At 39.9% G+C, this 15,440-nt stretch overlaps 1 protein-coding gene across 1 annotated transcript in view; it reads right to left on the bottom strand.

Moving 5' to 3' along the window:
• Positions 1–15,143, bottom strand: part of roraa (RAR-related orphan receptor A, paralog a) — a 55,586-nt gene extending 40,443 nt beyond the window's left edge. Inside the window, exon 1 of the mRNA XM_015035669.1 lies at positions 14,974–15,143. Coding sequence (XP_014891155.1) covers positions 14,974–15,004 — 31 coding nt within the window. The 5' untranslated portion in view covers positions 15,005–15,143. The remainder of the gene's footprint in view (positions 1–14,973) is intronic.
• Positions 15,144–15,440: the final 297 nt, after the last annotated feature.

The following is a 15,440-nucleotide window of genomic DNA, read 5'->3' as shown; positions in this document are numbered from 1 at the left end:
ATATGACTGGGTAATTATATATTATTGGAAGGCATTATTCACAACACTTAAACACCAACCATTGAGTTTTTAAAAATGCAACAAAATGTTATCTACAATGTGAAATGAGGAGGTATGCATATGTTTACGCTTCATTAGCAAAGCATAAAATTCAAATATTTATTTTATTGTTTTTGATTGTAAGTTTTCTAGTGTTTTCCCAAATCCTCCCATGTTGTTTTGCTTTGCTCATTGTGACTGGTTATTTTTCTATGGGAAATGCAGTTTTTGAAAGGAATTCTGGTTATCTGTCTGTTATTGACTGGTAATATGGTTAACAATTTCCTTTACTTCATCAAGTTGCAGACACAGAGCCAAACTGCTGTCAGGACATGTATTCAATATGCGTGTGAGGGGCAAACACATGCAAGTATAAAACGGGTGTGGCTTTTTAGTACGTAGATGGATTCTATGGAAAGGAAAGCCTTCACAGAAGAATCACATAAATGCAGGCGAACCTATTTTACGACTGACCTTATACACAATTTGAAGTGAAAGGAGACCTGTGCTATCTGCAGTGATACAAATTGTACACCTAGCTTAACTCGTTTTAGGTACTGTTACTGGTGTATAAAAAAAAAAAAAAAACTTTCAAAAATAAAAAATTAATTTGGTTGTTTGGAAAACACACCAAGGAATGGCATGGGAATTAACAGGGTACAAGCGTCGTCTTGCTACTGTGGTAAAGGGCACTCCCGACACTGTTAGCATGAAATGTAATAAATGTAAGCTGTTATTCTGTTCGCTGCCAGTCAGCTGATAGAAAGCGGAGTATATTTTTCTGATACTTAGAAGAAAAACCAATTTGGCTTTTCTGGAAATATTCTCAGTTGGAAAGAACACCTACAGTCACACAATGTGGTTAAACTAGCAGAGCCCCACCCTTCAGTTAGCATAGTTTGCAAGGTACATTCTGTTTGGGAAACATTTAGATCATGCTGTGTGGTTTTGCTCTAAGTTTTGTGTTGTTACTATGAAACCGTGGTATTGCTTCTCAACAATATCGTCCTGTTAAAATCTCTTACTGGCCCACGCCTATTCGAGATTCTTTCAAAACACAGTTTGAGATTTTTTTTTTAACTATTTATTATATTTGAGAAAAAGAGCCGTATTTGTCTGCTAGAATTAGACAAACACGTCGACACATAGCCTGTTGATACTTGCTACACTGTTTACATTGACATGCCACACCAAGGCTTTTTGAGTGACAACAAAAACTTGAGGGAATCCAAAGATATAGCTAAAACCTCCTCTTATGTCGCACTTATAACCAAATGCCATGTTTCATCTCGTCCTGTGAGCTGGATATATCGTTACAGCCCCGCTCTTTCCTAAAACATCTTAATTGTCTGCATCTTTGTGAGAAGTGGCTAGAATAGCTTCTAAAACTCCATCATGTGAGACGGCCTTGTGTTATTAACAAATCCAAAGCGAGGATCTATCATTGGCAGGGATAGCTGAAGCAGCGGGAGCAGAAGCCCGACTGTTTTTCTGTCACAGCCTCAGCAGCTTGCACACTCTCTCCTTGCACACTGCCATCTTTCACTCTGCCAGACACTTGCCTCCTCACCCACTGCGCCCACCAGGCCCGGGCAGCACACGCAGCGGCAAAAACATCCATTTATTCCCCGCAGAAGTCCCACGTATCCAAAGTGACCCGATCACTGGAGATCTATTTCAGTTTTTGCTACAAGTTACCTGTTATTTCATGAGCTCAAAGCACAAACACGCTTTATCATGTCATAAAACGATTCATCTGAAATCAGCTATGACAAATTCCCCGGTTAAATACCTTGTCATGCTGACTGGCTAAACATGACGGAGGGTGGTAATTGCGTCCCTGCAGCGCGGCCAGCAGCCTTTGAGCATATGTGTGAAATTAGTGCATTACCCACGTCCACGGGATTCTGCTATGAAAACTGAAAGACACACACCGAAATGTCAATACAACATACATCCACTGGGCATCTGGGAGTCTTTGTGTGATCATGAGTTCACGCTGTAGGAGCAAACACGCGCTAATTGGTAAATGTATGAGATAATGGACCTGAGAGCCAGAGACGTGAGCTCAACAAAGAATCCCACCTTCAACATCTTAGCCCCGAGGCAGGTTTAGTGCTAACCTGCAGATGCTGCCTTTGTCTTTGAAGTTGAGAGATGGATGTACTGGAACAGATGGAGATGTTGGATGCTTTCAGAAATTATTAATGGCAAGCTATGATCCCAAATGACCTTCAGCAAATAGTCTCCCAGCACCGGAGAACACAGACAGGCCTGCACATTCGTTTTGTATTTGGACAACACACCTGGTTCGATGAAGAAAATACCAACATATCACTACTGTACTTTGAGCTCTACATTAATTCATTTGGAGGGTAGGAAGGGGTTGTTTCTTTGTTTTTTTCTTTCATGCAAAAGCAATGTTCAAGCATCCAATCACATTAACCACAATCATATGTTTCAGGAATAGATCTGGGATTTAGGCAGAAAACACACTAATTCCTTAAAGCCCAATTTGTTTCTCCCACAATAGCACCACATACTGGAATTAATCTGCAGAAAGCCATTGCTGTAGTTTTAAAAATAAACCCTTCATCACTAGAAGCTTCTGTGGTTGCTCAAGGGACATGCAATTGTGACATCAAATCTATCTTGTAGAAAATTACAGAAATCAGTAATAGCCATGTAATATCTGTTGCCTATGGATAATACTTGGTTTTTAATACCAACGGAACATTTGAAATAGACTCGGATGAGAACTGAGCTGTTGAAATAAACCAACTGTGCGTCTCACAGACCCCAAACAGGAGCAAAACCTGAAAGTGAAATTGCATTTGATTGTACTTAGAACAATTTTAGTTTTTTTTTCTGTGACTTCTGCACCCCAGGTTGTGGGAGTTTCATAATGAAGGTGAACCTGTCCAAAAACAACAACAACAAAAAAAAAGAAAAGAAAAAAGCTGGACAGTGGTTGGACATGGTTGTATTGATTTTTTGAAGGTTGTACCATATTTGTCTTCATTCAGCAACACGGGATGATTGGGATTTCCTTCTCAAAACTGTTTCTTTAGAGAGTTAAAAGGGTAGCTGCACATGTAGCTGTTCCATATTTACAAAAAATTGTGCATTTATTTTGCCTTGAAAAGTATTTTTGTAGTTAGCTAAAACTGTTGACATCAACAGTTATGGAGTTTGTAGTATATGGTGTTTGGTTGTAAAAGGCCAGGAATTCCACATCTTTTAAACTGATATGTTGGGTGTTTTAGCTGAAACAGACTATGTTTAATTTCACTACTTGCAACTGAATTAAAGTTCCACCCTAGACATATTTCAAACTTGATGAAGCTATGATCCTGTAAACACAGCTTACATTTTACACCTGTGTACTTTATTTGCAGGAACACAGTTAATTTATTTATGGAGAACTGTGCATGTTAAGAAAGATTCCGGAAATGATGCCCTGCAACATTTGTAGTGCATCCGCAAGGTCTGCAACCCCAAGTTTCCAGAAAGTACACACTGCAGTGGTGCTCTCATAAGATACGGCATGTCTTCAAAGAGCTACATCTAAGGGATGAATTGATCAGACACTTTTTCTCACACTTAGTATACTGAGCAGAAAGGAATAAATTACATGAACAGTGTCTATCCGGATATATGCCCTGGCCTCTGATTAATTACCTTAGGGCTTACTAATGAGAAGTTGTAAATTAATACAATGTTAATCCATCCAGTGTTTACTCAAGTTTGCTAAGGCTAAAGAGGGAAAAAAAAAAAAACAAAATCCCTTATGTATAAATTATAATAATCTAACATCAAGAGATAGGAAAAAAAAAATCTATGGTGAGATCAAAGCACCAATGCCCAATGTAATCGTGTCAAAAGATCAAAAAACAACTTTCTTAAACTCGAGTGGGTAAGGTATGAAGCATGTTGTGGTTAATATGGGGGGCTTCACCTATTCTAACAAGGTCGAGATCATTCTCCCTCTAACCCCAAGTTTATCCACTCAGCAAAAATAAATCGATGACAATACATCCGAGGCACGCTGAGGAAACACGAACACATTCTGTGGAACCAAATTCTTAACAAAATAAAATCGCAGCAAGGCTCCAATGAGTTATATTTATATAACAATAAGAACACAGGCACTATCGATTTACAACCCCCCCCACCCAAAAAAAAAAAAAACACACACACACACACACACACACACACGTACACACGCACACACACACACACACACATATATATATACATACGCACAATTCGGGAGGAGCTTCCTGCTAAATCAAAGAAGCTTCAGATGCTCTGGACTCCTTCGCAACCGCAGAATAACATCCTGTCTTTACATTTGATTACAACAGAAAGGAGAACAACAATCATTTGGGGACTCAAACTCTTTCACTGAATCCCTCCATAAAATCCACAACCACAAAGCTTTCTGACATAAACTCAAAAATCTTATTGATAATCCCCATTATTATTATTATTTTTTTAATTTTCAGTGAGGATGAGACAGTCACTGTTTTCTTTTAATTTGTTTTTATGTTGGGGGTTGGTCCTAGCCAACTGACAGTTAAGATATTGGTTTTGAAATTTTATCAAACATAAATACAACTAAATATTGTGATAACATTTTAAGTCAATATGGTACGTGTATCTAATTTCAAGTAATGATAGCCCAATACATTTTTTTTTTCTTCATATTTTTTAACAACCAGTTAACTCGTATTTGGATGACAAAGTGCTCCTATACTTTTTAACTTTTCTAATCTGCAGCAGAAGCTACACCCCATTCAGAATAAAACAATTAGCACATAGCTAACATATGAATCAATTTTAGAAAAAAAGCTGTAATGGTGATATTTTCTTTTTGTGTCTAAACTGCAATGACATCAGTTGTGTTGAATCCACATACTTCTCTGTTTTCAGTTTATCAACCCGGTGGTTACAAGTGTCTGTATTAGCTTTTATAATTTGGTCACAGTGAAGCTTCCTCCTAAAGTCTGAATACTTTATTAACATGCATAGAGTAAGTTCCAGGTAACTAGAATCCATTAGCAATAAATATTGCACCTAAAGCAGTCCTTTATGAAAATATCAACGCATACACCAATTTGCATACACAGTTTTGTAAAATCATGGTTTTTCCCCCATTTTCTATTCTAAAGAAAAAAGCTGTTCCTACTGTTGTTAATACACATGGTATGTTCATGTTATTATATGTAATATGACTTAAGCAAGTAAAACACAATTGACCTTTCATGTCCCATTTGTGTTTTAGCAGTTTTTTTTTTTTGTTTTTTTTTATGTCAGCTCTGATTTTATAAAGTTTTCCCTTTTGGAAATAAGATCTAGACTATCAACAAAGCTAACCCGTTTATACAAAGGTAATGTTAAACAACAACAACAACAACAAAAAAAAACCTGCTAGTAAGTTTACAATTTGAATAGCTTATTGCACAGAACAGCCTACTCTTTTGCCTTTCTGTTCTTTATAGAGTAACACAAGAAAACAAGATGGTAGTGGGCTACATTCACACAGCAGGTCTTTTACACTCAATTCAGATTTCTTGGTGAAATTAATATTTTTTTTGCACAGTCGTTTATACTACTAATTAAACGTGACGGCAATCAGACTTGTGAGTGAAAAGTTCATGGCCTCAAAGTGACTCACATGTGCTAAAAAAGAACGTAGCACACAGCACACAACAACAGTGAGGAGATTTTTTTTAGTTTTCACACCACAAATAGAAACTTGGTCCAGCAGTGTGCAGCATCAAGTTGGGGAGGGGCAGCGCTCAAATGATCTATGCTCCATATATCTTGTCACTTTGAGTGGGAGCTTATGAGAAGAACTTATTGGTACTACAGAAAGTTTTAGTGGTTCTAAACCGTGGAAACACATCCACAATTTGTCATTCCTGTTTTTATGAGGCCAATAACATTTACAAGTCTAAAGTAGAAATAATTCAAGATAATATTTGCATTTCCACTGGACAACAAAAAATATTTAAGCATTTATACAATTGTTGATGATATGTTTTTAAAGTGGGATGCCATCTGGGCTGGGTCATAAAGCTGTTCATGTATATTCTCCTTCAGAGACTGCTACACTTAGGCAGATTTATCATCTGTTGTCCCCAAGTCACACATTAAATGATTTTAAACATCTATTAGCTTGGAGAGGAGAGGATTGCCTTTCTCTTCCCTCTAACTATTGACATAAACAAAACTTAGCAAAAGGCAGCAGCTGATTTGTAGCCAAGTGACAGATTCCCTGCAAGCAAAAAAAAAGAAACATTGCTGCTGTCTTTTTTACTAGAAAACTCTTTCTTCTGACAGAAAGCAGTGAACTGCACATAAACCCTTAAAAATTTACATTAGAATACGTTTAAAGTAGTCTTTCTTTTTCAGTACGCAGATGCTTTTGTCCTATGTGTTGCTTTCAGGGAGCTAAGAAAAGAACAAAGGAGGGTTTTTAAATGAATGATGAAAATTCTTGTTTTGGCCCAAATTAGGCTGCTGTAAGAGACCGATCATAAGCAACTCAGTCTTTGCTGACGATGCTGTTGTTGAGGCTGGACTAGGCTGGGCTGAGCAACCAGGTTGACAAGGACCTGTGCTCAGCACTAGGAATGCTCTCATCCAGAAACGAGAAGCCCTGGGGAACAAAGACAACAATATGCCAGAAAACCCACTTGAAAACAACAAAACAACCCAAAAAAAGAGCCTCCGAGAGAGTCAGCGGTGGGTGATTGCCAGCTGCACTCCAGATTGCCAGGTTTTCCGAGAGAGTCTTTCAGCAATTTCTGAGAGCTGTAGCACCGTTTTCCAGCTCCTTAATCAGTTCAGTTGGGGAGGGACGGATCTTGACGCACGAAAGCCTGAGCACAATGGGGAATAAACTCATAATCAGCAATCAGCTATTCAACATTGCAAGGGGGAGCGAGGGTGGGGGAGTGCCTCAGATGGGTCAAGGATCTCTCCACATGCCGTTAACCCCATTGCTCCGGCAGGGGAGGATGCACACTCTCATCCTAAACACGACTCGCCGTGCAGTTGCCTTTGATGCCTGATTCGCTAAATTAGGATAGTGAGACCAACGCATGCATGCGAAGCTCATTGTTTATGCCCGTGCAAACACAGTTTCACTATCCCATCACACTTTGTGAGGCTATAAATGGGTTTGGATTTCATTAAAGCGCCACGTCCCTGAATAAACTATGTGCTGTGCCTTTAAACAAAGTTCATTGCCTTGCACATTCTTCTTTCCTTTCATCTTTGTAATTAGCACTGAAGCAGCATTTCTTTTATTTCAAATAAATGCATGTGCATAAAAATCTATCTTATGCAGAGTATTTTTCAAGCAAGGCTATTTTTCTTTGTTATCTACCATGATAAATTCCTTTCATGCGTCCGAGTCGGGTTGAGGCGGACATTGTGCCGCAAAACCTTGAGTGAGATTTCACTTGCTTTGTTGTAATTCTGCCTGGTGGCAACATCAAACTAGTCAGCAGTGAAAGTAAAGTTAAGGAGTTTGTAACTCTGGGGAGCAAATCTTCACATCATTTGTATTTTTCAAGAGCACCCCCTAGTGCTCAGGAGGATTGGCACGCTTTGTTTGTTCATTAGTGTCGACACCAGATCAGATGAGTGTAAATGATGGCATCCTAGCAGAAGAACCCCTAATGGCCTCTGCTGGGATATGTAATCAAACGCCCCACACACACTTCTCTCCCTTTTGTAATCAAGCGGCGGAGCGCATGTTGCGACGACCTTTGTTGCAGCGCTGCCTGTTCCCTTGTTTCATCAAAATTCCAAGCGCCCCTCATTTTTCATCCTCTCTCCCTCCGCCAGGATGCAGAGAAGCCGCGGCAACTTTCCATGGAGCAGAGGGGAGAGCATCTTGGCAGGACGTAACCTCTAACCTACAATCCCCTCAGCCAACAAACTACAGGTAGATCTGATTATTTTGAAGAGCATAAAAAAGTACATTTTAATAATTCCTCTCATAAAGGGAAAGTAAAACTTGTTGCAATACACACACAGACTGACATGTCAGCCTTGTATTCAGTTTCTCAGAAAATTTGAATATTCTATAGGAGCAATAGAAAATATCTTTTGTACAGAAATGTTGAGACAATCATAGAAAGACTACAGCAGATGGCTTTTTATACCTACAGGGATGGTAGGCCAAATCTAAAAAAAAAGCTGGCTATCAGAGTGAAGGCTGAATATAGCAATGTAAAGTTCAGTGGAAGGAAGAAGTGTGGGGTTTTGGGGAGAATCCCAAAGCAGGGGCTCTTCAAAGTCTGGAGTCAGATTTTGAAGAGCCACCACATAGGGACATTTTCCATCCTTAAGTCAAGCCACTCCTGAGTTAGAGACATAAAACGCAGCTGACCTAAGCTAAAGATAAAAAGGACTGGACTGCTGCTCAATAGTCCAACTCCAAATGAAAAACAAACCAAAAGAATTCAAGTCACTGGACACGCAAATTTTGTTTTCCGAAAAGTACTTGGCCCCTGCCCACAACATCAAATCCTTGCTTTAATGACCAGTGTATTACTGTGTTAGTAAATTTACCTAAACTCAATAGAAAATCAATGGAGTATTGATAAGGGGAAGATCACGGACATCCCAAACTGAAGCCCACTTTTAAAGCAACCTGGTTCCTTAACGCCACCGGCTAATCACCTCTAAGCCATGCTGCACAGATGCAGTAATTCATGCAAAACGAATCCAAACCAAAACTTTAAAATATATATATATATACATATTGCTCCTGGGTATTCCTCTAATTGTCTTAAAAAACTAAAATAGCTGAAAACCATCATCATTAAAACAAATTAAAATAAATTTAATTCAATTAAAATAAATTCTTGAAATACATCACTCTGTGTGTATTGAATAATAATACAGTATAGATGTCTTCCTTTTTCTACCGTACAGCTAAAATAAATTCACCTTTGAATTCAGTTGAAAGAATCGGCACATGTGCCACCACAGACCGTTTATTTTGAAATGCATAAAAACGATGCCACACCGAACTCTACCTCCCACCTTAGTGCTGAATGAAGCAGAACAGCGACAAATTATTATCAGCAGCCATCACCCAGAGCTCCTCTTCAGACAACCGGGGCCACATTAACACCAGCGAAGCACTTCTCTCTTGTCTCACCACCGCTGGGCTGACGCAGGAGCAGGATGAGGGCGATAACCCACACAAACAATACAAGCTTGCTGGCTTCTCGCCTGCTGCCAGCATGCTTGCCTTGCAAACAGATCTGATTACAACTGAGAGCGGCTTGGTGTTTCATGGAAAAGCAGGTCAACTGTAGAGCACCATCAGACCTTGGGACTCGAAAGGTCTGACAGAGGAGAAGGAGGAGGTGGTAAAGCTACCCGACAAAAGTTTGTCTCCAATTGTAAGATAATGAGCAGTTGACGTAAGAGGACCGAGTAGAGAACTCCGGGGAAAGGTGCGTTTACGCTTGTCTGGTGAATCTCCTCATCTTCTGCGTCTTTCGGGTTCTCCCTCTGGCTCCCTCTTAAGAGACAGAGCTGCCCCACTGCCGAACACCTAGCTCCTTCTGTATTTCTCTGTCCTCAGTGTTTGAGTCAGACAAAACGCAAAATCAATAATGCTTTTTCTTCCCCATTTCCTCTTTGATGCAACTTCAAAAAGCCAATGGACAGCCCTCCAGAGGCCCATAGAGGAAAAAGCAGAGAGAGAGAGGGGAGGAAAAAAAAAAAAAACAGATGGTAAGAAATATGCTCAGAATGAAAGTGCAGGGGAATAAAACTTCACCCTTGACTCGCTTTAAACACTGTTACTTCAAAACCACAAGTGGCAGAGTGTATAAGGTGAAAGCAGAAAGAGGAAATGTTAGTTCTTTCAATTCCAAAAGTCTCACTGACGGCATTTATTTTACCAACACAATTAAGATACGTGAGCTTGTGTTCACTAAATAAGCAAATTTCAATAAATAAACCAAGAAGATCAAGCAATTCTCAACTGCAGTGTCTGAAGAGGAGCTGTAAAACACCACATCTGTATTCTCTGTGCATCTTCTACAGAGGAAGCTAAAAGGAGAAAACGAGAGAGAGAGAGAGGGGAAAATGAAAGTAAAAAATGGACTGTAGTGTATGATTATCTAACCAGTGCTGACAGGGGAAGTATTCTATCAGCAGTTAAATGCTGCATGACAGGGAGACACTTCAAAGGATCTATAAGTGACTCCTGAAATACTGAGTGAAAGTAAAGTAGAAAATTACCCCTAAGTTAGAGGCATTTGACTAAGCCCTGCTAGGTGTTTTACCTGACTGGAGAGCTAAATTGAGAACCCAGAGTGAACTTGAAATGAATGTTTCAGAACGAAGAAAAATCAACTCATGGAAGCCGACAGCTGCTTCTAAGCACTTTTGTCTCTTATGCCCCGCTGCTCGACCGGCCACAGAGCACGGGGAGTCATTTAACCTCGTCTGTGATGGGACAAATCTGTCAAAATCATACGGTGTGACTGACAGGAAAATATGACAGACAGGGCTGACTCCCAGGTAAAGGTTTACTGTATGTGGCTTGAACTATTCTCAGGTATGGAGAATAAATGGGAACCACATTTTGTTAAAGTGAGGGTGCAGACTGGAGAGACAGAAATTGAGCCAAACAATCCCACAGGAATCAATACAGCTATCAGATGGTATTTATTACCCTTCAGTGATGCGTTGTTAGGGATTAGAGGTGTGAGTAAAATTTAAGATTAAATGTTTTGTTGGCATTTCCCTATCCAGCAATATTTGTTCTCTGCAGTTGAGAATAATTCTCATCAGTAAGCTGACTTCTCTGGGGCATGAATTAAGCTTTACCTGGTTCTTTATCCAGATGATTGTCTGATGTGGCAAACTCTTGTTTAATTAACAAGCTAAGTAGAAAAAACACTTCCAATCAATAAAAAGAAGAAAACATAACACTTATACCAGATATTGAATAAAGAAAATAAAAAAGACAAAATGAACAAAAAAGCAAAACAATAGATAATAGATTTTTTTTTTAAATTAACAACCAAGTGCTGTCCCTCCCCCACTTGTTACTGTACACTGTCAGCTGACTGAACACAATACTATATTCTTTCGTTGCTATTCTTAAAATATGAATTAAAGAATGCCACTGTTATTTTTTTAGACAGGTATTTTGAAAAACTACAATTAGCAATCTGTAATGCAGGCAGATAGTGCTAAATGATTTAAATTGATAATATGTTATATTTGTACTACTTGATAAAGAAAAGAACAGTAAAAAATACTCAGATTATCATTTAAAAGCTACTACTAAATGTTTTTAAGTCAGTGGAAATCAATTCAAATTAATGTTAGTAATAACATTATTCTTTTATTGTTTTAATTATTCTGTTTTGTTTTAAATAAGATGATAATAAAAGAAGGCTTTAATAGGATGAGAATCTCACACTGACTCATAAAACTGTGCAGACTTTATAAACAATACCAAAAATCGAGTCGAAAGAAAAACAAATCCTATCGGTTTTCAGATATTACTCTTTATCATCAGGCTCCTCTGCTCTCCAGAGTGCACCTCACCCTCTTTCCAACTTCCATGCTGCCAAATCAAAAATCCATGCTCTCAATGGGCAGCCAATATCTCATTAACCAGCCCCTCTCCACACAGTTAGGCAGCCAGGATGTTTGTCTCAGTTGCGCACAGCGCAGACAGGCACATCCCACACTCCTTAATAACCTGTGGGGACACCATTCCACTTCCTCAGCCAGCTAAAAGGCAGGAAAGATGGCCAAATCACAACTTTTCCATTTGTTAATGCAGCGGCAGAACGTTTTCTGCCCGCATGGATTATTTGCTCAAACTTTCTGTGTCTCACCAACATTTAAAAGTCCACGTGTAGCGAGATTGAACTGACATCAATCACATTTTTATTTCTGTAGGAACTGTATTAGCTCATGTTAATATACATATTGTGTAACAGCACTAAGTGTGATTGTTTTTTCTCTAATAAATTAGATATTAATTACAAATTCTTGTAGATGATGCAACCTCAACTTAATCAGACATGTTTTTTTCTCCCTCGTGGCTCTTCAAGTCCTCAGTCCCTAACTGGATAATAGCCAATCTTGTTAACCTCTCCTTTAATGTGCGAGCGCCTGCAGCATGAGGTAGTGCAGCACTTCAATGGACCGCTGATGGAAAGAGACAACGAGTGCCAAATCTACAACAAATATTTACAGCCTTGTTAATGTAGCCTTAAAGCACCTATCACAAGACATTTGGCTTCATCTTCTCTAAGGCCCCAGCACATTTCCCACAGCCTAGCACACACTCAAACTAAATCACATATCTGAGAGCTGTCCACAAGCACAGCAGAGCTGCCCCCGCCCCCATTTTTTTTTTTTTTTCCAAGGGTTAATTATATGTACTCTGGACAAGAAGCACTTTTTACCTTTTCTAGGCGAACATCAAAGAACTTTCTTTAATGATGTAATTGGAATTTTCATCTTAATTGTGCCGAGTAGGATGGCTAATTTGCATGGGGTAATGAGAGGGATGTTTCCATTACAGGTAATTAGGTACTTGAGAGGCAGTGGTGTGGTAGAGAGGCTGAACTGAGAGGGAGAGGTGGATAGAAAGGGAGAGAACGCCACGGAGACTCAGGCGCAGTTGTTGTAATATATTTGCATTATTTTGAAGCTGAGAGAATGAAAATATCAAAAAGACACACACACACAGGCTCAAAGAGCAGCGAGAGGGCGATAAGTTTACCATAATTAGCAAGTTTGTGTCAAAACAGAAATTTGCTGTGCAGTTCATTCAATTCTCCGACCATTTTCCGGAAGAAATTGTCACAGCCATCTGAATTAGCATCCAATTATACTGCTTGTTCACATTTCAATTTTAGCCATCACATTTTCACAGCGTGCTGCTGTGACACCAGCAACCTCCAGCAGACTACAGCGTAACAATCTACGGGAAAAAAACCGAGAATGCAAAAAACTCAAAATGGACACATTAACCGATTACTACAATGGCATATTTGGGGGGGGAAGTGTGTTAATATAAATATTGTTAAAGTAACATAATACTTTCACACAATATATAAAGCAAAGATAAAATAAATCATGCTCAGACGGCTCGCTTTTTGAGAAGTCATTTTCCATACACTCTACCTTTTTTTTTTTTCTACGTTTGCTTCAATCCAAACTATGAATAAAAAGGACACAGGGTCAAAAGGTCTTTTCTCCTGATTTTTATAACCCGCCTCAACACATCTGAGCCTCTCACTTCCTAAATGAATTTCCCTGTCGTTAATTAAAAAATTAAATAAAAGTGATCAGAGGAGCCAGTCACACACATTCCAACAGCTCCAAGATGTGAAAGCAATGTGTTAAAATGTATGATTTTATTTATTTATTTATTTATTATTTTTTAATGGGACAGTGAGCCATCAATTAAGCAGGTTAGATTATATACAGAGGCTGGTCTCCAGACCCGGCCAGGTTGATGGAAGATTATAGAAGAAATGAAATAAATGGTACAACATGGCAACAAATCAAGCATACCCAACCCAGTCAAACCAAACGGGTGAAAAAAATTAAAATCAAAAGAAAAAAGATCTAAGTTTCTTTTGTCTCCGTCTCTCTTTTTTGTATGAAGTCCAGATTAGAAGGACAATAACATTAAATTCTAGCAAGGCAAACACTTAAAATAACAATAGAACAAGTGAGAGGAGAAGACAACACATCAAATTATTACTGGAGATTTTTTTGTTCCCCTGACAGCTGCCTTTTCCTCATTAAGATCATTAAAGTGTGCAAATATGAGTGCGCGCTCACATCTTCCACTGCAAAAGAGAATGCATGCACGAAAGTGAAAACATGCGAATAAAGGCATATGCAAGCACGCACGCACGCACGCACGCATGCATGGGAGAGGTGTGCAGCACTGTATGTCTGACAGCACTTTTCGTATCAGTCTGCTGGGATGTGTGCGCACATGTGCGCCTGGATGATGGAGGGAAGGGGGGGGGGAGAGGGGGGGGGGGGAGGGGGGGGGGGGGGTACGAGCTGGGATTATGGGCAGAACGGATGAACGTTCCAGCGGCTGGGAGGACCCATCCTGGTGCTCTCATGACCACACATCCACAACCCGAGAACCCCCCCACTCAATCCAACCGTAAAAAAAATAGGTCAGTGGAGCAAAGCACACGCACGCGCACGCTGGCATGTATGCACGCACTTGCAGACACGCGCGCCGGTATCAACTCAAAAGAATCACAGTCTGCCATCCGCGCCACTGCCCGCCCCCCACCACCCAAACACGGCCACACACTCTCCTCTGGACTGAAACAACTGGGTTAAGAACGGGATTCAAACGCGCAACCGAAGGTAAAAAAAAAAAAAAAAGAAGAAGAAAAAGAAAAAAACACACACAAATACATTAAGTGTAACTTAGTAACTAGCTAAATAAATACAAAATCAAACATACAGAAAACGAGAAACTTCTGCAGATGAACTCGGCAAGTATTCTTGACAGACACGGACAGATTACACCGGCGGTGGTTTCCACACACTCGCACGACAGTATAGCAGCGAGAAATCACACACTGTAAATAATCAAGTCAAACCATATTTCGAGAAATATAAAATATTAAAATCTATATTTTACAAATGCATTCGCCAGAGTTTAGAAATTCTATGTCCATGCACAAAAGAAACCTTAAGTTCGACCTTAAGAGGTACTCTCTCTCTCTCACTCTCTCTCTCCTCATGCCCTGCAAACACAACGCATGGAGTTGGCAGGCTGCGAGCAGCGGAGCCTGCACTTCTCTCTACTTGTTACTCCGGCAGCGCAATTAAGCGCGCATGTTTATCTTTATGACACGATCGCCTTCCTTCTCTTACCTTTCATAGCTGAAATCACAAAATACATCATTAAGCTTCGCGTCCATAAGAGAAGAAACTATCAGCAGCGCAAAGCCCTCCACTGCTGTCTCAGCAGCAGCTGGCCAGCAAGCACAGCTCCGTCTCTCAGCCTCCGAGCATGACCACACCAGAATCCATGTGACTGTGACATCAGCGTGCATGTCTGCCTGCTTTCCCCACCCACCCGGCCTTTTGATTGGCACAGCGTGCAGCCAGTAGGGGCGCTGAGAGCTCAGGCAGGGGGAAGCTGGCCCTCTTCCCACTGATTGCAGTCTTGTCTGCCCCAGCTTGCTAGACACAGCACACCCAAACTATCTGCTGCTCTGAGGCTTATCTTTACAGAGAAAGGATAAAGTCAGAGAAGATTTTTTTTTTTTTTTGTAAAACTCTGTTTTTTTTTTTTTTTTTTTTTTTTTTTAAAACCCTTGGAGTTGGGAAAGGTGAAA

Source organism: Poecilia latipinna, unplaced genomic scaffold (assembly GCF_001443285.1).
Source record: "Poecilia latipinna isolate Pla-1442-1.1 unplaced genomic scaffold, P_latipinna-1.0 Scaffold344, whole genome shotgun sequence".
In the NCBI taxonomy this organism is placed as follows: Eukaryota; Metazoa; Chordata; class Actinopteri; order Cyprinodontiformes; family Poeciliidae; genus Poecilia; species Poecilia latipinna.
This window is presented reverse-complemented; position numbering and strand designations above follow the sequence as displayed.